At 51.3% G+C, this 22,289-nt stretch overlaps 1 protein-coding gene across 1 annotated transcript in view; it reads right to left on the minus strand.

Annotated features, from left to right (window-relative positions):
- Window positions 1-220: 220 nt before the first annotated feature.
- Window positions 221-22,289, minus strand: part of smyd4 (SET and MYND domain containing 4) — a 29,492-nt gene continuing 7,423 nt past the window's right edge. The window contains exons 4-10 of the mRNA XM_059971512.1: window positions 13,468-14,324; window positions 12,873-13,055; window positions 12,485-12,645; window positions 11,841-11,976; window positions 2,639-2,755; window positions 896-1,019; window positions 221-800 (exon numbers count right to left, since the gene is read on the minus strand). Of these exons, the coding sequence (XP_059827495.1) occupies window positions 626-800; window positions 896-1,019; window positions 2,639-2,755; window positions 11,841-11,976; window positions 12,485-12,645; window positions 12,873-13,055; window positions 13,468-14,324 (1,753 nt within the window). The 3' untranslated portion in view covers window positions 221-625. The remainder of the gene's footprint in view (window positions 801-895; window positions 1,020-2,638; window positions 2,756-11,840; window positions 11,977-12,484; window positions 12,646-12,872; window positions 13,056-13,467; window positions 14,325-22,289) is intronic.

Below are 22,289 nucleotides of genomic sequence, written 5' to 3' on the forward strand. Positions count from 1 at the left end.
TTCCAAAGATGTATGGTTAGGGTTAGTAAGTTGTGGGCTTGCTACGTGGCGCTAGATGCATGGTGACACTTACGGGCTGACCCCAGCACATCCTCGTCCTGTGTTGGCCATCTACACAGTGTATTTCACTGTATTTTTCAATGTATATGTGACAAATAGAGCTAACCTTTAATCACTCTGTCTCCGGTCTGTGAAGAAGGCACATTGCATCTGCACTTCATTAGCATTTTGAGATTTTTATTTTAACCTTTCTATCTGATCCACATTCTGCTGTGACCTTGGACAATGTTCCTCAGAATCCAGAGCACCACCAACTTCCGTGGCCCCCGCAGACGTACTGATCACACCTCCTACGTTCAAATTCATGCTATTATCATACACCACAAATAAAATATACCAACACCAATCGGTGTGATATACTATTGCTCACAGAGTTAAGTGGACAATCATGTACAACCCACTGCCTTCTGTGGACACATCCACAGAATGAACATGGCTCTCTTCTGCCATTTAATTATCAGGCTGCCACTCCTGGGACTTGCCAGCCCCTCCTTGCTGCTTGACCTGCTGCAGATGACGAATGTGCAGTCAGTTTTCAGGCCTGCTTCCAGCCCAGTGCTGGGCTTCACTGGATCCACTCCTGAGGAAGAAGGAGGCGAGAATCTGCCCTGTCAGACAGACCCCGTAGATAGGACATCATCTCCTTTAGCTCCATCACCAGCTCGTGTTCAGGGCCGTAGTGTGTGCTCAGGAGGGGTTCTGCCTCCTCGATCACACCCAATGCCTCCTCCACCAACTGGCTGCAGTACAAAGAGGGGAGAGGGAGTCAGGCCAGCTGCACAGACAGACAGACTGCCCAAAGAACATTTCACACCCCAGTCAGGACTGTCCTCACCTGTTGAAGAGGATCTGGGCCAGTTTGAAGAGTTGGTGGGCCAGTTCAATACTCTGGGAGCCATACTGTAGCCTCACAACGAGTCCGCTTTCCTTCAGGTGCCGGGCAGCAGCCTGCCAGTCACCTGCGGGCACAGAGACCAGGAACTGGACCTTTGAATCTTCTGAATAAGGCTTCACCAGAGCAGAACATCCTGCCCAGCGACAACACATGCACAATGCCAAACACCCCTCAGCTTCCCCTTTCACATCAAATCACAGTGCCCGCCAAATCTCCGAGGATGTGACTAAACATGTTAATGAAGGTAGGGCAATAGATGTAGTGTATATGGGTTTCAGCAAGGTATTTGATAAGGTACCCCATGCAAGGCTTATTGAGAAAGTAAGGAAACCCAATTTCCCTCAGGATCAATAAAGTATGTGTGTCTGTCTGTCTGAGTCATGGGATTCAAGGGGACATTGCTTTGTGGATCCAGAACTAGCTTGCCCACATAAGGTAAAGAGAGGTTGTAGGCGGGTCATTCTGCATGGAGGTCGGTCACCAGTGAAGTGCCTCAAGGATCTGTTCTGGGACCTCCTACTCTTCATGATTTTTATAAATGACTTGGATGAGGAAGTGGAGGAGTGGAGGGTTGGGTTAGTAAATTTACTGATAACACAAAGGTTGGACAGTGTGGAGGGCTGTCAGAGGTTACAGTGTGACATTGATAGGATGCAAAACGGCTGAAAAATGGCAGATGGAGTTCAACTCAGATAAGTGTGAGGTGGTTCATTTTGGTAGGTCAAATAGGATGGTAGAATATAGTATTAATGGTAAGACTCTTGGCAGTGTGGAGGATCAGAGGGATCTTGGGGTCCGAGCCCATAGGATACTCAAAGCTGCTGTGCAGGTTGAATCTGTGGTTAAGAAGGCGTACAGTGCATTGGCCTTCATCAATCGTGGGATTGAGTTTAGGAGCTGAGAGGTAATGTTGCAGCTATATAGGACCCTGGTTAGATCCCACTTGGAGTACTGTGCTCAGTTCTGGTCTCCTCACTACAGTAAGGACATGGAAACCATAGAAAGTGTGCAGAGGAGATTTACAAGGATGTTGCCTGGATTGGGGAGCATACCTTATGAGAATAGGTTGAGTGAACTTGGCCTTTGCTCCTTAGAGTGACGGAGGATGAGAGATGACCTGATACAGGTGTATAAGGTGATGAGGGGTATTGATTGTGTGGATAGTCAGAAGCTTTTTCCCAGGGCTGAAATGTCTAACACGAGAGGGCACAGTTTTAGGGTGCTTGGAAGTAGGTACAGAGGTGATGTCAGGGGTAAGTTTTTTACGCAGAGAGTGGTGAGTGCGTGGAATGGACTGGTGGCAATGGTGGTGGAGGTGGATACAGTAGGGTCTTTTAAGAGACTTCTGGATAGGTATATGGAGCTTGGAAAAATAGAGGGCTGTGGGTAACCCTGGGTAAATTTTAAGGTAAGGACATGTGCAGCACAGCTTTGTGGGCTGAAGGGCCTGTATTGTGCTGTAGGTTTTCTATGTTTCTATCCCTGACAATAGCCACTTATCCCCTCCCACCAATTTGCCGTCTCACCTCACTCCCCTCTCCTTCCTACACACTCCTCCACCCCTGCCCCTTTGATCACTCCCTTGCCCTCCACTCCCACCCTTGTCCCTCCCCTTTCTCAGTCCCTCCCTTCACCACTTCGCCCCCCCTCCCCGGCTGGCCCGACACTTGGAAAGGCGCCTACCTTGTAAGGCGTAAACCTGAGCCAGGGAATCCTCGATCTCTCCGCACAGACTGTGCCTGTTGGACAGTAGCCTCCTTGCCTCAACCCGACACTGCTGGAGCAGTGGGAGCGCTGTCTCTGGGGAGAATGACACCGTTAACCCACTCCGGCCGAGAACAGCACCTTCAATTCCATCCTGGCTGAGAACAGGACTGTCAATCGTACTGCAGACACAATCCCGCCTGCAGCGTGATTCGACCCCTCCAACCTATCCCACCCTATAATCACCTGACACATTCTCACCCTGCCACCTGCACCCGAATCCAGCCACTCATCCAGAATCAATCCACAGCTCTCTTATCGAAAACAGTTCCGCAGAACTACAATACCTCTCCCTGCATGTATCAAGGAATTACAATCATTATTTTCCACTCTCAAGGAACTTTCCCTGTAACTAGGGAATTTTTGAAAATTAAAACCAATGTAGGAAGCTAGGATCAAACAAATCAAATGAAGAGTATAAAGAAACCAGAAAAGAACTAAACGAGGGAAGAGGCATGAATAATCCTTGGCAGGTAGGATTAAGGTGCATCCAAGGCATCCTATATATACGTCAAGCGCAAGAGGATAGCTAAGGTGAGGGTAAGATCACACAAGGATAAAGGGGGGAATATTTGCTTGGATGTGGAGAATGTGAGTGAGGTACTTAATGAATATTCAGCTTCAGTATTTACCAAGAAAAAGGTTATGGAGGACCTGGAGATCAGTGCTGAATGTACAAATACATTAGGGCATTCAGAGGTAAAGGAAGGGGAAGTGTTGGGCCTCCTAATGAGAATTAAGGTGGATAAAACCTTATGGCCTGATGGGATTACCCCAGGTTATTGAAGGAGTCAAGAGACGAGATTGCTAGGCCCTTGACCGTTATCTTTGTGTCCTCTCTAGCCACAAGTGAGGTCCCGGAGGACTGGCAAGAAGCTAATGTTGTACCTCTATTTAAGAAGGGAACAAGGAAAATTCCTGGGAACTATAGACTGGTGAGTCCCACATCAGTTGTAGGAAAATTACTGGATAAGATTCTTAGGGATAAGATATATGAGCATTTGGAAACCCATGGGCCGAATTAGGGAGAGCCAGCATGGCTTTGTGCGTGGCAGGGTGTGTATTAGCAACTTGAATGAGCTATTTGACAATGTGCGAGAGAGGGTAGAGCAGTGGATGTTGTCTATGTGGATTTTAGTAAGGCATTTGACAAAATGCCTCATGTTATGCTAATCCAGAAAACTAAAATGCATGGGGTCTACGGTGAATTGGTTGTTTGGATTCAGAATTGGCTTGTGCAGAGAAGACAGAGGGTAGTGGTTGAAGGGACTTATTCAAACTGGAGGTCTGTGATCAGGGGGATCTATGCTGGGAGCTCTGATGTTTGAAATTTTTTATAAATAAGACCATAAGAAAAAGGAGCAGAAGTCGGCCATTCAGCCCATCAAGTCTGCTCCACCATTTTATCATGAGCTGATCCATTCTCCCATTTAGTCCCACTCCCCGGCTTTCTCACCATAACCTTTGATGCCCTGGCTACTCAGATACCTATCCATCTCTGACTTAATTACACCCAATGACTTGACCTCCACTGCTGCCCGTAGCAACAAATTCCACAGATTCACCACCCTCTGGCTAAAAAAATTTCTTCACATCTCTGTTCTGAATGGGTGCCCTTCTATCCTTAAGTCATGCCCTCTCGTACTTGACTCCCTCACCATGGGAAACAACTTTGCAACATCCACTCTGTCCATGCCTTTCAACATTCAAAACGTTTCTATGAGGTCCCCCCTCATTCTTCTAAACTCCAAGGAGTACAGTCCAAGAGTGGTCAAACATTCCTCATATGTTAACCCTCTTATTCCCAGAATCATTCTAGTGAATCTTCTCTGAACCCTCTACGACGTCAGCACATCCTTTTTTAAATAAGGAGCCCAAATCTGCACACAGTACTCCAAGTAAGGTCTTACCAGTGCCTTATAGAGCCTCAACATCACATCCCTGCTCCTATACTCTATTCCTTTAGAAATGAATGCCAACATTGCATTCGCTTTCTTCACCACCGACTCAACCTGGAGGTTAACCTTAAGGGTATCCTGCACGAGGACTCCCAAGTCCTGTTACATCTCAGAACTCTGAATTCTCTCCCCATTTAAATAATAGTCTGCCTGTTTATTTCTTCTACCAAAGTGTATGACCATACACTTTCCAACATTGTATTTCATTTGCCACTTCTTTACCCATTCTCCCAATCTATCCAAGTCACTCTGCAGACTCTCTGTTTCCTCAGCATTACCAGCCCCTCCACCTATCTTTGTATCATCAGCAAACTTAGCCACAAAGCCATCCATTCCATAATCCAAATCGTTGCTATACCGTGGCCCCAACACGGACCCCTGTGGAACACCAATGCAGTCAGCCAGAATGGGATCCCTTTATTCCCACTCTGTTTCCTGCCAATCAGCCAACGCTCTATCCACGTATGTAACTTTCCCGTAATTCCATGGGCTCTTATCTTGTTTAGTAGCCTCATGTGCAGCACCTTGTCAAAGGCATTCTGAAAATGACCTGGATGAAAATGTAGATGGGTGGGTTAGACAATTTGCAGATGATACCAACATTGGCAGAGTTGTGGATAGTGTAGAAGATTGGCAAAGAATACAGATCAATGTAGATCAGTTGCTGGTACGGGCGGAGAAATTGCAAATGGAGTTTAAGCCAGATAAATGTTACGCTTCAGTAGAACAAATGCAAGGAGATGGCACATTGTTGAGGGCAAGAACCTTAACAGTGTTGCTGAGCAGAGAGATCTTGGAATCCAAATTCACAGTTCCTTGAAAATGGCTACACAGGTCAATAAGGTGGTTAAGAAGGCTTATGGAATGCTTGCTTTTATTACTTGAGGCAGAGAGTTCAAAATTCAGGTTATGTTGGTTGTAACTTTATAAAACTCTGGTTAGTCCACATCTGGAGAATTGTGTACAATACTGGTTGCCACACTGTAGGAAAGACATTTAGGTTTTGGAAGAGGTTTACAAGGATGCTGCCTGGTTTCAAAGGCATGTGCTATCACGAGAGGCTGAATAAACTTGGGTTATTTTCTCTGGAGCGTCAGAGGCTTAGGGAAAATCTGATGGAGGTTTACAAGATCATGAAGCAGAGATAGAGTGGACAGAAGGTATCTATTGCCCAGGGTTGAAATGTCTACTATCACTGGGCATGCACTGAAGGTCAGAGGGAGTAAGTTAAAAGGGATGTGAGGGGTAAGTTTTTTACTCAAAGAGTTGTGGGTGCTTAGAATGTGCTGCCTGGTATGGTGGTAAAGGCAAATACATTAGAGGCTTTTAAGAGATGTTTGGATAAGCACATGGATGTAAGGAGAATAGAGGGATATGAACATGGTACAAGTAGGAGCAATTAGTGTTTGGTGTTTTTGATTTGCTTTTTAGCTAGTTTAGCACAAAATTGTGGGCTGAATGGCCTGTTCCTATGTTGTACTGTTTTATGTTTTATGCAGCAAATAAAGGATAGTAAATATGCCTTTATTTTGAAAGGATGGCAAAGAAAAAGCTGGGGAACCATATTCCAGTAAGCCTAACATTTGAGTTAGGTAAGTTACATAGAAACATAAAAAACCTACAGCACAATACTGGCCCTTCAGCCCACAAAGTTGTGCCGAACATGTCCCTACCTTTGAAATTACTAAGCTTACCTATAGCCCTCTATATTACTAAGCTCCATGTACCTATCTAAAAGCCTCTTAAAAGACCCTATCGTATCCGTCTCCACCATCATTGCTGGCAGCCCACTCCACGCACTCACCACTGAGTAAAAAAAATTTACCCCTGACATCTCCTCTGTACCTACTCCCTAGCATCTTAAACTTGTGGTAACCATTTCAGCCCTGGGAAAAAGCCTCTGACTATCCACATAATCAGTGCCTCTCATCATCTTGTACACCTCTATCAGGTCACCTCTCATCCTCCTTCACTCCAAGGAGAAAAGGCCGAGTTCACTCAACCTGTTTTCATAAGGCACGCTCCCCAATCCAGGCAACATCCTTGTAAATCTCCTCTGCACCCTTTCTATGGCTTCCGCATCCTTCCTGTAGTGAGGCGACCAGAACTGAGCACAGTAATCCAAGTGGGGTCTGACCAGGATCCTATATAGCTGCAACATTACCTCTTGGCTCCTAAATTCAATCCCACAATTGATGAAGGCCAATACACCATATGCCTTCTTAACCACAGATTCAACCTGTGCAGCTGCTTTGAGTGTCCTATGGACTCAGACCCCAAGATCCCCCTGATCCTCCACCCAAGAGTCTTACCATTAACACTATATTCTGCCATCATACTTGACCTACCAAAATGAACCACTTCACACTAATCTGGATTGAACTCCATCTGCCACCTCTTAGCCCAGTTTTGCATCCTATCAATGTCCCACTGTAACCTCTGACAGCCCTCCACACTATTCACCTTCAACCTTTGTGTCATCAGCAAACTTACTAACCCATCCCTCCACTTCCTCATCCGGGTCATTTATAAAAGTCACGAAGAGTAAGGGTCCCAGAACAGATCCCTGAGGCACTCCATTGGTGACTGACCTCCATGCAGACTATAACCCGTCTACAACCACTCTTTGCCTTCTGTGGGCAAGCCAATTCTGGATCCACAAAACAATATCCCTTTGGATCCTATGGCTTCTTACTTTCTTAATAAGCCTTGCATGGGGTACCATCAAATGCCTTGCTGAAATCCATGTACACTACATCTACTGCTCTTCCTTCATCAATGTGTTTAGTCACATTCTCAAAAAATTCAATTAGGCTCGTAAGGCATGACCTGCCCTTTACAAAGCCATGCTGACTACTCTTGATCATATTATACCTCTCCAAATGTTCATAAATCCTGCCTCTCAGGATCTTCTCCATCAACTGACCAACCACTGAGGTAAGTCTCACTGGTCTATAATTTCCGGCACTATCTCTACTCCCTTTCTTGAATAAAGGAACAACATCCACAACCCTCCAATCTTGGAACCTCTCCCGTCCCCATCGATGATGCAAAGATCATCACCAGAGGTTCAGCAATCTCCTCCCTTGCCTCCCACAGTAGACTGGGGTACATTTCACCCAGTCCCGGCGACTTATCCAACTTGATGCTTTCCAAAAGCTCCAGCATATCCTCTTTCTTAATATCTACATGCTCAAGCTTTTCAGTCTGCTGCAAGTCATCACTACAATCACCAAGATCCTTTTCCATAGTGAATACTGAAGTAAAGTATTCATTAAGTACCTCTGCTATTTCCTCCGTTTCCATACACACTTTCCCACTGTCACATTTGATAGGTTCTATTCTTTCCCGTCTTATCCTCTTGCTTTTCACATACTTGTAGAATGCCTTGTGGTTTTCCTTAATTCTGCCCGCCAAGGCCTTCTCATGATCCCTTCTGGCTCTCCTAATTTCCTTCTTAAGCTCCTTCCTAGTAGCCTTATAATCTTCTAGATCTCTAATATTACCTAGCTCTCTGAATCTTTTGTAAACTTTTCTTCTTGACTAGATTTATTACAGCCTTTGTACACCACAGTTCCTGTACCCTACCATATCTTCCGTCTCATTGGAACGTACCTACACAGAACTCTACACAAATATCCCCTGAATATTTGCCACATTTCTTCTGTACTTTTCCCTCAGAACATGTTTCCAATTTAATCCTCCAATTCCCTGCCCAATAGCCTCATAATTCCTGACTCCAATTAAATGCTTTTCTAACTTGTCTGTTCCTATCTCTCTCCAATGCTATTGTAAAGGAGATAGAATTATGATCACTACCTCCAAAATGCTCTTCCACTGAGAGATCTGACACCTGACCAGGTTCATTTCCCAATACCAAATCAAGTACATCCTCTCCTGTTGTAGGCTTATCTAATACTGTGTCAAGAAACCTTTCTGAACACACCTAACTAACTCCACCCCATCTAAACTCGTCACTCCAGGGAGATGCCAATTGATAGTTGTCCCATCAGACAACTCAGTTATTATTACACCTTCCCAGGATCTGTCTCCCTATCTACTCTTCGATATCCCTGTTACAATTAGGTGGCCTATAAGAATCACCCAGTAAAGTTATTGACCGCTTCCTGTTCCTAACCTCCACCCATAGATACTCCACAGACAGTCCCTCCATGGTGTCCACCTTTTCAGCAGCTGTGACACTATCTCTGATCAACAGTGCAACGTCCCCACCTATTTTGCCTCCCTCCCTGTCTTTTCTGAAACATCTAAATCCGGGCACTTGAAGTAACCATTCCTGTCCCTGAGACATCAAAGTCTCTGTAATGGCCACAACATCATAGCTCCGAGTACTGATCCACGCTCTAAGCTCATCCACTTTGTTCACAACACTCCTTGCATTAAAATAGACAGATCTCAAGCCTCCGGTCTGAGCGCGTCTCTTCTCCATCACCTGCCTATCCTCCCTCTCGCATTGTCTAATTTGTGAGCTTTCCCTATTTGTGAGCTAAGCTCCTCTTCCCCAGTCTCTTCAGTTTGGTTCCCACCCCCCAACAATTCTAGTTTAAACTCCCCCCAGTAGCCCTAGCAAACCTCCCCACCAGGATATTGGGCCCCCTGGGATTCAAGTGCAACCTGTCCTTTTTGTACAGGTCACACCTGCCCCAAAAGAGGTCCCAATGATCCAGAAATCTGAATCACTGACCCCTGCTCCAATCCCTCAGCCACGTATTTATCCTCCACCTCATCCTATTCCTATTCTCATTGTCGTGTGGCACAGGCAGTAATCCCGAGATTACTACCTTTGTGGTCCTGCTTCTCAACTTCCTTCCTAACTCCCTGTAGTCTTTTTTCAGGACTTCTTCCCTTTTCCTACCTATGTCATTGGTACCAATATGTACCACGACCTCTGGCTGTCCTCCCTCCCAACACAGGATATCTTGGACGCAATCCAAAACATTCTGGACCCTGGCACCTGGGTGGCAAGCTACTATCCGAGTTTCTTTCCTGCGTCCACAGAATCGCCTGTCTGATCCCCTAACTATAGAGTCTCCTATCAGTACTTCCTTCCTCTTCCCTTCCCTTCTGAGCCACAGGGCCAGACTCTATGCCAGAGGCACGGCCACTGCCGCTTCCCCCAGGTAGGCTCTCCCCCCCAACAGTACTCAAACAGGAGTACTTATTGTCAAGCTGTACAGCCACAGGGGTACTCTCTAGTACCTGATTTTTCCCCTTCTCCCTCCTGACTGTGACCCACTTGTCTGTCTCTCCTGGTCCCGGTGTGACCACCTGCCTATAACTCCTCTCTATCACCTCCTCGCTCTCCCTGACTAGGCAAAAGTCATCGAGCTGCATCTCCAGTTCCATAACTCGGTCCCTCAGGAGCCGCCGCTCGACACACTGGGTGCAGATATGGCCATCTGGGAGGCTGGGAGACTCCAGGACACCCCACACCTGACACTGAGCACAGAAAACTGGCCTCACACACATACTTCCTACCTTGCCTCGTCCCGTTACCGCCTAAGCCCGTTGAGCCAAAGCCCCGTCACTCTGCTGCCTCTCACTCCGCAGGCCACTCCAATGCTGCCTGTTGGATATGGCTGCCTTCTTTTAAAACTTTTACGCTCTACTGGCTGACGTCACACGCCTGCACAGACTCGCCTCTCTTTAACCCCGAGTAGTAAATAAAACTCCCTTTGCTCTGAAAAATCAGCCATTCACTCGCAGCCTTCTTGTTCCGAACGGAGAGGATTCTGACTCAGAATTTCTGAGGGCTAAGTGTACAAGCATTTGGAAAGATGATTGATTAGGGGTGTTCAGCTTGGCATTGTGTGTGGGAGTAACACAAATTTGACAGATTTTTTGATGATAGATTCTGATTCTGAGATGGTCAATGAGGGCAGTGATACACACAGTCAAAGGGGTAAAGCCTTTGATGTGTCAATCTGGTATCAAAGGTTAGATCACAAGGGACCTAAGAAGAACTGGCTGATTGAATACAGAATTGGTTTGACGTTAGAAAGAAGACAGTGATGGTGGAAGTTTGTTTCTTGGACTGGAGGCCTGTGACCAGTTAATTGTTATCTGAGTCAATGATTTGGATTAGAATGTTGAAGGCATTTACAGATAACACTGCAATAGGTGATAATGTAAACAATGAAGGTGTCAGGATTTACAAAGGGATCTTGATCAGCTGAGTAATAATAATAACTTTATTTATAGAGCACTTTTCATATAGACAATGTAGTTCAAAGTGCTTTACAATAGGACAAAGTGCAAACATAAAAATAAAAGACAGGAAAATGTTAGTTAAAAGCAAGATTAAATAAAGAAATTTTGAGCTGGCATTTAAAAGTGTCAAATGAGTCTGTATCCCTTATAGCTTTAGATTATGAGTTCCACAGTTTAGAAGAGTAGCTCAAAATGCTGACCTGCCAATTATCTTTTGAGGGAGATTGTTTAAATTAAGAGACCGGCGGAAGTAGACCTGAATGTTCGAGCAGGATTATAAAACAAAAGTGATCTTTACTGAAAGCAATTCTATGATATGTTCCAGACCCAGACCATTAAGTGCTTTAAAACAAGTAAGATAACTTCAATATCAATCCTAAAAAATACAGAAATGCTGATGAAGTGGGCTGAGGAATGGCAAATGAAGTATTATTCAAATAAATGATAAGCGTTGTATTTTGCAGTCAAACCAAGATAAGACTTCAACAGTGAATGGTGTGGTCCCCGGGAGTGCTGTGTAACAGAGGGTCCTTGGATTTCAGTCTCATGGTTCCCTGAAAATGATGTTTGGGGGAAAGGGTGGTTAAGAAGGCTTCTGGTAAGCTGGTCTCCATCAGTCAGAAGTTGGAATATTACAGGATGTTTCGGTTGTACAAGATGTTAATGAGGCTGTATCTGGAATATTTTGTTCAGGTTTGGTTACCCTGCTACAGGGAAGCTGCATTAAGCTGGTTTCATACTTCCGGTCAGTTCTGAATCAAACAATTTCTCTTCACTAACCTGAGTCACATTTTCACCTACCTACCAATATTTACCACTGTGCCCTGACTAATCTTATCAGTCATACACATCAAATGCCAGACTGAGTACTGAGTGCCATACCACACACTGAATACCAAATTGTGTACCGAGCAACGTGCTGCGTGGCGTACCTGGCTGCGCACTGATCAGGTCACTGGCTCCTCGCACCCTTCCCGTCAGCTCACCCAGCTGCTGACAGAGGTGTTGCTTGGGTTCGGAGTGACCACAGGTGTCGGCTGAACATTTGTACTGAGGCCCTTCCAACGTCTGTGGAGAGAACAGACTGACCATGAGTGATGACAGATGTGTAGTGGGCAGGCAGGCTGACTGGAGTAGGTGAGTTCAGCTGCTCGTGCTGGCAATTGCAGGCCATTTAATCCTAAGGGTTTTCCCCATCCATTGACAGCCCAACTCAATCTGCCACAGCTTGTGTGGAGTTTACACACACTCTGTGACTGTGTGCTTCGATGCCTCCCATAGACATACTGGAAGGTAAGCACACTGTTGTAAATCACTGAAGGGATGTGCGTGAATTGGAGGGGATTAACAGTATGGGTGTGAGCGAGTGGAATAATTGGAATTGTTCTGAGAGCTGGTGTATGTTCAACAGGCAATATCACAGAGACACAAAAATCAGGCCCTTCAGCCCACTGAGTCCATACACAACCATTTGTGCTAGCCTCATATGCCTGCACCATATTCCAGGTCTGAATCAGAGCTGATCAGTAGACTGAGACAGATTGGCTGATCTCTCAAACATATAGTCAGTACTCACGGTTAAAATAGAGCCGCAATGTTGGCAGAGGAACGGTGCTGTCAGTGACGTGCTTCCTTCCGCCTCCTCCCGGACACAGGCGTTGCAGTGACACTGGAACACGTACTGAGACATCAGGGCTTGCTGTCGCTCCCTCACTGCCAGCCGGCGCCAGTGTGGGCCTGTATACACATACACATACTGGGTCAGGGGGGAGTCAAGTAAGGTTGCAGAGGGAGGGTGGAGTCTGTGAAGGAGGGGAGTGAGGGACAGGCAAGGGGAGAAGTGAGGAGTACTTGGGTAATAAACTGAATGCTGTGCCAAGCTTAGGGACACATGGGTATCGGGCTAATGGGAAAATGGCAAATGAAGAGAAGGGAAGGAGGGACTGAGGGGGAAATCAGGTTACCATAGCAGTGCAGCACCTCCTGGCCGACAGGGATGTGCCGGGTGGCTCGGAAGATGATGCTGGTGCCGTGGAAGGAGGTGCTGGTATTGGGGTCACATGAGTGGTTGAACAGACTGGCCCTGGCGTAGAGAGCTGTAGCAATCCGGACCTGACGTGTCTCCACAACCCGTTCACACCCCATTCCTGTGGGTAGAGACATGGCTGAGAACTGGCCAGTAATAGAGAGCAGTACTGCACCGTACCAGCACATAGAGCACACTACACCCGCCATTGTGCGGAGAGCTTCTAACATCCGCATCATACATCAGCACAGATGAGAGTGCGTGACACCAGCCACTGAGGTAGGATTCAGGGAGAACCATCTCGTCTGTGGAGTGGGGCCTTTGACCCAGGGGGTGGAGAGGATCAATACCCCATCCCCTGCCCTCCCCTCTGAAAGCCTCCCAACAACAAATCAACCCTGCCCTCTCCCATTTCCCCCTCATCTCCTAATACTCCCCTTTTCACATCCCCTACCTTACCCCTGCACTCTCTCACCTCACCACCCCTGCCCCCCACCATCCCACTTCCTCTCCCTATCCCCCACAGCACTGACCAGTGTCGGTAATCGCAGTGATGGCCTGTCCGTTACACTCCAGCTGCAGCATGTGGCGCAGGACAGCCACACCCAGCGTCTTCAGGCTCCTTGCACCATCCCCCCCCTCAGCCTCTGCCACGATCCCTAGTCTTGCTCCACAACCGCTCTCCCTCACCGCCTGGCACAGGGCAGCAGCTGATAGCGCGCAGAGGAACCGGTGTTCAGGGGGACGGGCCCCGCTGTGGGTCAGCAGGCTGTGAATTGTCTGGTAAGGAGTGGCCTTCTGTGGCCCCCTGCCCTTCTCCTGGCCTGGAGTGTCCATCACCTGCAATCTCTCCACCTCAGCCAGGCCAGCGGTGAGCACAGTGCGCAGGGCGAGGTGGACAAAGGGGCCCAAGGTGAGCAGGAGGCCTGTGAGGGGGCAATCAAGCCAATGGTAGAGATGCCAGGCCTGTTGACGGCACGACTCGCTACAGTAAGAGCTGAAGCTGCAATGCAGGCACGGAAGGGGCAGATCGGTGGGCTGCAGGCACAGGTGGCAGTACAGGTCCTGGGTGGAAGGCTGACCACCAGAAACCAGCACTGTTGCGAAGGCCTCTTCCTGCAGGACCACCTCCCCCACCTGCAGGTCTCGAGCCGCAGTATAGTGTCGGCCCCGAGTCACGTCCCATTGCAGTGAGACGGAAGGAGGTGAATCTGGCTCCACTTCCCCTGAGAGAGGGGTCTGTGCCTCAGGAACACGTGGTCCCTCCTTAAACCGGTCTAGCCGCTGGAGACAGGCAGCCTGGCGGTCCCACAACTTGTGCTGCAGCTCCGGGGGGTAACTGTGCTGCTTAGCTCGGTCAATCTCCTCCAGGCATTCCTGCAGGGCGGAGAGAACGTGAGGGTGTTAGTGATGGCACGCAGGAGGGGTGGGAGAGAGGGTGGGGGTTTAATGACTGCACGATGGAGAGGGAGGGAGACAGAGGGTGAGTGTGTTAGTAACTGCGTGCAAGAGAAGGGGTGGGGAGAGTGTGGGGATTTAGTGACCGTACACAGGAGGGGGTGCTGAGGATAGTGACTGCACGCAGGAAGGGGTGGGTAGAGGGAGGGAGGTAGTGACTGCAGATAGGAGGGAGTGGGAGAGAGGGTGGGAGTTTAGTGACGGCACGCAGGAGGGGTGGGAGACAGAGGGTGAGTGTGTTAGTAACTGTATGCAAGAGAAGGGGTGGGGGTTTAGTGACTGCGAACAGGAAGGGGTGGGGATTTAGTGACCGTACAGGATGGGGTGCTGATAGTGACTGCACGCAGGAAGGGGTGGGTAGAGGGAGGGAGGTAGTGACTGCAGACAGGAGGGAGTGGGAGAGAGAGGGTGGTGAGGGGTGGGGAAGGAAAGCGAAAGGGGTGGGGGATGAGAGTGAGAGGGATGGGGGAGAGGAGCGTGAGAGTGGTGGGGGAGAGGAGCGCAAGAGGGTAGGGGGAGAGGATGGTGGAAAAGTGAGTCAGACGGGTTGGGGAGGGGTTGGTGTTGGGACTGCTGCTTTTTACGATGTATGTCAATGATTTGGACTACGGTATTAATGGATTTGTGTCTAAATTTTTCCAATGATACAAAGATAGCTGGAGGAATGGGTAGTGCTGAGGTAACAGAGCCTGCAAAGACTTAGATAGTTTAGGGAATGGGCAAAGAAGTGACAAATGAAATACAATGTTGGAAAGTGTATAGTCATGCACTTTACTGGAAGAAATAAATGGGCAGACTATTACTTAGATGGAGAGAGCATTCAAAATGCAGAGATACAAAGGGACTTAGGAGTCCTTGTGCAAGATACCCTAAAGGTTAACCTCCAAGACGAGTCAGTTGTGAAGAAGGGGAATGCAATGTTGGCATTCATTTCTAGAGGTATAGAATATAAGAGGTGGGATGTGATGTCGAGGCTCTACAAGGCACTCGTGAGACCACACTTGCTGAGTATTGTGAGCAGTTTTGGGCTCTGTATTTTTACAAAGGATATACTGACATTGGAGAGGGATCAGAGAAGATTCGCAAGGATGATCCCAGGAATGAAAGGGTTACCATATGAGGAACGCCTGGCAGCTCTTGGGCTGAATTCCCTGGAGTTCAGGAGAATGGGAGGGGGGGGGGTGGAAATCAAATAGAAACATTCTGAATGTTAAAAGGCCTGAACAGATTAGATATGGCAAAGTTATTTCCCATGGTAGGGGATTCTAGGACAAGAGGCCACAACTTTAGGATTGAAGGACATCCTTTTAGGAATATAGAAAATAGGTGCAGGAGTAGGCCATTTGGCCCTTCGAGTCTGCACTGCCATTCAGTATGATCATGGCTGATTATCCAACTCAGAACCCTGTACCTGCTTTCTCTCCATACCCCCGATCCCTTTAGCCACAAGGGCCATATCTAACTTCCTCTTAAATATAGCCAATGAACCAGCCTCAACTGTTTCCTGTGGCAGAGAATTCCACAGATTCACCACTCTCTGTGTGAAGAAGTTTTTCCTCATCTCGATCCTAAAAGGCTTCCCCTTTATCCTTAAACTGTGACCCCTCGTTCTGGACTTCCCCAACATCGGAAATAATCTTCCTGCATCTAGCCTGTCCAATCCCTTTAAATTTTATACATTTCAATAAGATCCCCCCTCAATCTTCTAAATTCCAGTGAGTATAAGCCTAGTCAATCCAATCTTTCTTCATAAGAAAGTCCTGCCATCCCAGGAATCAATCTGGTGAACCTTCTCTGTACTCCCTCAATGGCAAGGATGTCTTTCCTCAGATTAGGGGACCAAAACTGCACACAATATTCTAGGTGCGGTCTCACCAAGGCCTTGTACAACTGCAGTAGAACCTCCCTGCTCCTGTACTCAAAATCCTTTTGCTATGAATGCCAATATACCTTTTGCCTTTTTCACCACCTGCTGTACCTGCATGCCCACCTTCAATGACTGGTGTACAATGACACCCAGGTCTCGTTGCATCTCCCCTTTTCCTAATCGGCCACCGTTCAGATAATAATCTGTTTTCCTGTTCTTGCAACCAAAGTGGATAACCTCACATTTATCCACATTAAATTGCATCTGCCATGAATTTGCCCACTCACCTAACCTATCCAAGTCACCCTGCATCCTCTTAGCATCCTCCTCACAGCTAACACCGCCGCCCAGCTTTAGAACTGAGATGCGGAGAAATTACTGTAGTCAGAGGGTGGTAAATGTGTGGAATTTGTTGCCACAAGTGGCTGTGGAGGTCAGGTCATTGGGTGTATTTAAGGCAGCGATAGATAGGTTCTTGATTAGCCAGGGCATCAAAGGGAAATACGGATGACTGGAAGAATTGGATCAGCCCATGATTGAATGGTGGAGCAGTCTCAATGGGATGAATGGCCAACTTCTGCTCCAGTATCTTATGGTCTTATGGTGGGAGGGGAGGGTGAGAGGGATGGGGGAAGAGGAGTGTTAAATGTGGGGATGTAGAGGGTCTGAAGGGTAGGGATGAGAGTGGTGCAGGGAAAGGAGGGTGAAAGGAGTTGGGGATAGGTGGGTGAGAAAAGTAGGTGAGGGGGAGATGGGTGAGGATGGGGTTGGGGGCAGGTATGCACAAGGGTTGGGGAGAGGAGGTGGAGGTGTGCGGAAAGTAGGGTGAGAGGGAGCTTGAGATGGGTGAGGGGGTGGGGAGAAAAGGGTGAAAGGGGTGGGTTGAGATGGGTGAGAGGGGTGGGTTGAGATGGGTGGGTTGAGAAGGGTGAGGGGTGGGGAGAGATGGATGAGAGGGGTGGGTTGAGAAGGGTGAGCGGTGGGTTAAGAGGGGTGGGTTGAGATGGGTGAGGGGTGGGGAGAGAAGGGTGAGGGGTGGGTTGAGATGGGAGAGGGGTGGAGAGAGAAGGGTGAGGGGTGGGTTGAGATGGGTGAGGGGTGGGGAGAGATGGGTGAGGGGTGGGTTGAGAAGGGTGAGAGGTGGGTTGAGATGGGAGAGGGGTGGGGAGAGAAGGGTGAGGGGTGGGGAGAGAAGGGTGAGGGGTGGGTTGAGATGGGAGAGGGGTGGGGAGAGAAGGGTGGGGAGAGAAGGGTGAGGGGTGGGTTGAGAAGGGTGAGAGGGGTGGGGAGAGAAGGATGAGGGGTGGGTTGAGATGGGAGAGGGGTGGGGAGAGAAGGGTGTGGGGTGGGGAGAGAAGGGTGAGGGGTGGGTTGAGATGGGAGAGGGGTGGGGAGAGAAGGGTGAGGGGTGGGTTGAGATGGGAGAGGGGTGGGTTGAGATGGGTGAGGGTGGGGAGAGAAGGATGAGGGGTGGGGAGAGAAGGGTGAGGGGTGGGGAGAGAAGGGTGAGGGGTGGGGAGAGGTGAGGGGTGGGTTGAGATGGGAGAGGGGTAGGGAGAGAAGGGTGAGGGGTGGGGAGAGAAGGGTGAGGGGTGGGTTGAGATGGGTGAGGGGTGGGGAGAGAAGGATGAGGGGTGGGGAGAGAAGGGTGAGGGGTGGGGAGAGAAGGGTGAGGGGTGGGGAGAGAAGGGTGAGGGGTGGGTTGAGATGGGAGAGGGGTAGGGAGAGAAGGGTGAGGGGTGGGGAGAGAAGGGTGAGGGGTGGGTTGAGATGGGTGAGGGGTGGGGAGAGAAGGATGAGGGGTGGGGAGAGAAGGGTGAGGGGTGGGGAGAGAAGGGTGAGGGGTGGGTTGAGATGGGAGAGGGGTGGGGAGAGAAGGGTGAGGGGTGGGGAGAGAAGGGTGAGGGGTGGGGAGAGAAGGGTGAGGGGTGGGGAGAGAAGGGTGAGGGGTGGGTTGAGATGGGTGAGGGGTGGGTTGAGATGGGAGAGGGGTGGGGAGAGAAGGATGAGGGGTGGGGAGAGAAGGGTGAGGGGTGGGTTGAGATGGGAGAGGGGTGGGGAGAGAAGGTGAGGGGTGGGGAGAGAAGGGTGAGGGGTGGGTTGAGATGGGAGAGGGGTGGGTTGAGATGGGAGAGGGGTGGGGAGAGAAGGGTGAGGGGTGGGTTGAGATGGGAGAGGGGTAGGGAGAGAAGGGTGAGGGTGGGAGAGAAGGGTGAGGGGTGGGTTGAGATGGGTGAGGGGTGGGGAGAGAAGGATGAGGGGTGGGGAGAGAAGGGTGAGGGGTGGGTTGAGATGGGTGGGGGTGGGTTGAGATGGGAGAGGGGTGGGGAGAGAAGGATGAGGGGTGGGGAGAGAAGGATGAGGGGTGGGTAGAGATGGGAGAGGGGTGGGGAGAGAAGGGTGAGGGGTGGGTTGAGATGGGTGAGGGGTGGGGAGAGAAGGGTGAGGGGTGGGTTGAGATGGGAGAGGGGTGGGTTGAGATGGGTGAGGGGTGGGTTGAGAAGGGTGAGGGGTGGGGAGAGATGGGAGAGGGGTGGGGAGAGAAGGGTGAGGGGTGGGTTGAGATGGGAGAGGGGTGGGTTGAGATGGGTGAGGGGTGGGTTGAGAAGGGTGAGGGGTGGGTTGAGATGGGAGAGGGGTGGGTTGAGATGGGTGGGGATAGGGAGAGAAGGATGAGGGGTGGGTTGAGAAGGGTGAGGGGTGGGTTGAGATGGGAGAGGGGTGGGTTGAGATGGGTGGGGATAGGGAGAGAAGGATGAGGGGTGGGTTGAGAAGGGTGAGGGGTGGGTTGAGATGGGAGAGGGGTGGGGAGAGAAGGGTGAGAGGGGTGGGTTGAGATGGGAGAGGGGTAGGGAGAGAAGGGTGAGGGGTGGGTTGAGATGGGTGAGGGGTGGGTTGAGATGGGTGAGGGGTGGGGAGAGATGGGTGAGGGGTGGGTTGAGATGGGAGAGGGGTGGGGAGAGAAGGGTGAGGGGTGGGGAGAGAAGGGTCAGGGGTGGGTTGAGATGGGAGAGGGGTAGGGAGAGAAGGGTGAGAGGGGTGGGTTGAGATGGGAGAGGGGTGGGTTGAGATGGGAGAGGGGTGGAGAGAGAAGGGTGAGGGGTGGGTTGAGATGGGAGAGGGGTGGGGAGAGAAGGGTGAGGGGTGGGTTGAGATGGGTGAGGGGTGGGTTGAGATGGGTGAGGGGTGGGGAGAGAAGGGTGAGGGGTGGGTTGAGATGGGTGAGGGGTGGGGAGAGAAGGGTGAGGGGTGGGTTGAGATGGGTGAGGGGTGGGGAGAGAAGGGTGAGGGGTGGGTTGAGATGGGAGAGGGGTGGGGAGAGAAGGGTGAGGGGTGGGTTGAGATGGGAGAGGGGTGGGGAGAGATGGGTGGGGGTAGGGAGAGAAGGGTGAGAGGGGTGGGTTGAGATGGGAGAGGGGTGGGGAGAGAAAGGTGAGGGGTGGGTTGAGATGGGAGAGGGGTGGGGAGAGATGGGTGGGGGTGGGTTGAGATGGGAGAGGGGTGGGGAGAGAAGGGTGAGGGGTGGGTTGAGATGGGAGAGGGGTGGGGAGAGGTGAGGGGTGGGGAGAGAAGGGTGAGAGGGGTGGGGAGAGAAGGGTGAGGGGTGGGTTGAGATGGGAGAGGGGTGGGGAGAGGTGAGGGGTGGGGAGAGAAGGGTGAGGGTGGGGAGAGAAGGGTGAGGGTGGGGAGAGAAGGGTGAGGGGTGGGTTGAGATGGGAGAGGGGTGGGTTGAGATGGGAGAGGGGTGGGGAGAGAAGGGTGAGGGGTGGGGAGAGAAGGGTGAGGGGTGGGTTGAGATGGGAGAGGGGTGGGGAGAGAAGGATGAGGGGTGGGTTGAGATGGGTGAGGGGTGGGTTGAGATGGGAGAGGGGTGGGAGAGAGGGTGGAGGGGGTGGGGGTTGAGATGGGAGAGGGGTGGGGAGAGTAGGATGAGGGGTGGGTTGAGATGGGTGAGGGGTGGGTTGAGATGGGAGAGGGGTGGGGAGAGAAGGGTGAGAGGGGTGGGGAGAGAAGGGTGAGGGGTGGGGAGAGAAGGGTGAGGGGTGGGTTGAGATGGGAGAGGGGTGGGTTGAGATGGGAGAGGGGTGGGGAGAGAGGATGAGGGGTGGGTGAGATGGGTGAGGGGTGGGTTGAGATGGGAGAGGGGTGGGGAGAGAAGGGTGAGAGGGGTGGGGAGAGTAGGGTGAGGGGTGGGGAGAGAAGGGTGAGGGGTGGGTTGAGATGGGAGAGGGGTGGGGAGAGAAGGGTGAGGGGTGGGGAGAGAAGGGTGAGGGGTGGGGAGAGATGGGTGGGGGTAGGGAGAGAAGGGTGAGGGGTGGGTTGAGATGGGAGAGGGGTGGGGAGAGAAGGGTGAGAGGGGTGGGGAGAGAAGGGTGAGGGGTGGGTTGAGATGGGTGAGGGGTGGGGAGAGAAGGGTGAGAGGGGTGGGGAGAGAAGGGTGAGGGGTGGGTTGAGATGGGAGAGGGGTGGGGAGAGAAGGGTGAGGGGTGGGTTGAGATGGGAGAGGGGTGGGGAGAGAAGGGTGAGGGGTGGGTTGAGATGGGAGAGGGGTAGGGAGAGAAGGGTGAGGGGTGGGGAGAGAAGGGTGAGGGGTGGGTTGAGATGGGTGAGAGGGGTGGGGAGAGAAAGGTGAGGGGTGGGTTGAGATGGGTGAGGGGTGGGTTGAGATGGGAGAGGGGTGGGTTGAGATGGGAGAGGGGTGGGGAGAGAAAGGTGAGGGGTGGGTTGAGATGGGTGAGGGGTGGGTTGAGATGGGAGAGGGGTGGGTTGAGATGGGTGAGGGGTGGGGAGAGAGGGTGAGGGGTGGGGTGAGATGGGAGAGGGGTGGGGAGAGAAGGGTGAGGGGTGGGTTGAGATGGGTGAGGGGTGGGTGAGATGGGAGAGGGGTAGGGAGAGAAGGGTGAGGGGTGGGTTGAGATGGGAGAGGGGTGGGTTGAGATGGGTGAGGGTGGGTTGAGATGGGTGAGGGGTGGGGAGAGAAGGGTGAGGGGTGGGGAGAGAAGGGTGAGGGGTGGGTTGAGATGGGAGAGGGGTGGGTTGAGATGGGAGAGGGGTAGGGAGAGAAGGGTGAGGGGTGGGGAGAGAAGGGTGAGGGGTGGGTTGAGATGGGAGAGGGGTAGGGAGAGAAGTGTGAGGGGTGGGTTGAGATGGGTGAGGGGTGGGGAGAGAAGGGTGAGGGGTGGGGAGAGAAGGGTGAGGGGTGGGTTGAGATGGGAGAGGGGTAGGGAGAGAAGGGTGAGGGGTGGGGAGAGAAGGGTGAGGGGTGGGTTGAGATGGGAGAGGGGTAGGGAGAGAAGGGTGAGGGGTGGGGAGAGAAGGGTGAGGGGTGGGTTGAGATGGGAGAGGGGTGGGGAGAGAAGGGTGAGGGGTGGGGAGAGAAGGGTGAGGGGTGGGTTGAGATGGGAGAGGGGTGGGGAGAGAAGGGTGAGGGGTGGGTTGAGATGGGAGAGGGGTGGGTTGAGATGGGAGAGGGGTGGAGAGAGAGGGTGAGGGGTGGGTTGAGATGGGAGAGGGGTGGGGAGAGAAGGGTGAGGGGTGGGTTGAGATGGGAGAGGGGTGGAGAGAGAAGGGTGAGGGGTGGGTTGAGATGGGAGAGGGGTGGGGAGAGAAGGGTGAGGGGTGGGTTGAGATGGGAGAGGGGTAGGGAGAGAAGGGTGAGGGTGGGGAGAGAAGGGTGAGGGGTGGGTTGAGATGGGAGAGGGGTGGGTTGAGATGGGAGAGGGGTGGGGAGAGAAGGGTGAGGGGTGGGTTGAGATGGGAGAGGGGTGGGGAGAGAAGGGTGAGGGGTGGGTTGAGATGGGTGAGGGGTGGGGAGAGAAGGGTGAGAGGGGTGGGGAGAGAAGGGTGAGGGGTGGGTTGAGAAGGGTGAGAGGGATGGGGAGAGAAGGGTGAGAGAGGAGACTAGCACCGGTTAGAGAATTGCATGCAGGGAGCATGGGGGTGGGAAGAAAGGGGTGAGGAGAGGGCACAGGTTCTTGCTCCTAGGGGTGCAGGCTGTGTGTGAGGAGGGGAGTTGAGTGGGGCAGGGTG

The sequence above is a fragment of the Hypanus sabinus genome, chromosome 6 (assembly GCF_030144855.1).
Source record: "Hypanus sabinus isolate sHypSab1 chromosome 6, sHypSab1.hap1, whole genome shotgun sequence".
Lineage (NCBI taxonomy): Eukaryota > Metazoa > Chordata > Chondrichthyes > Myliobatiformes > Dasyatidae > Hypanus > Hypanus sabinus.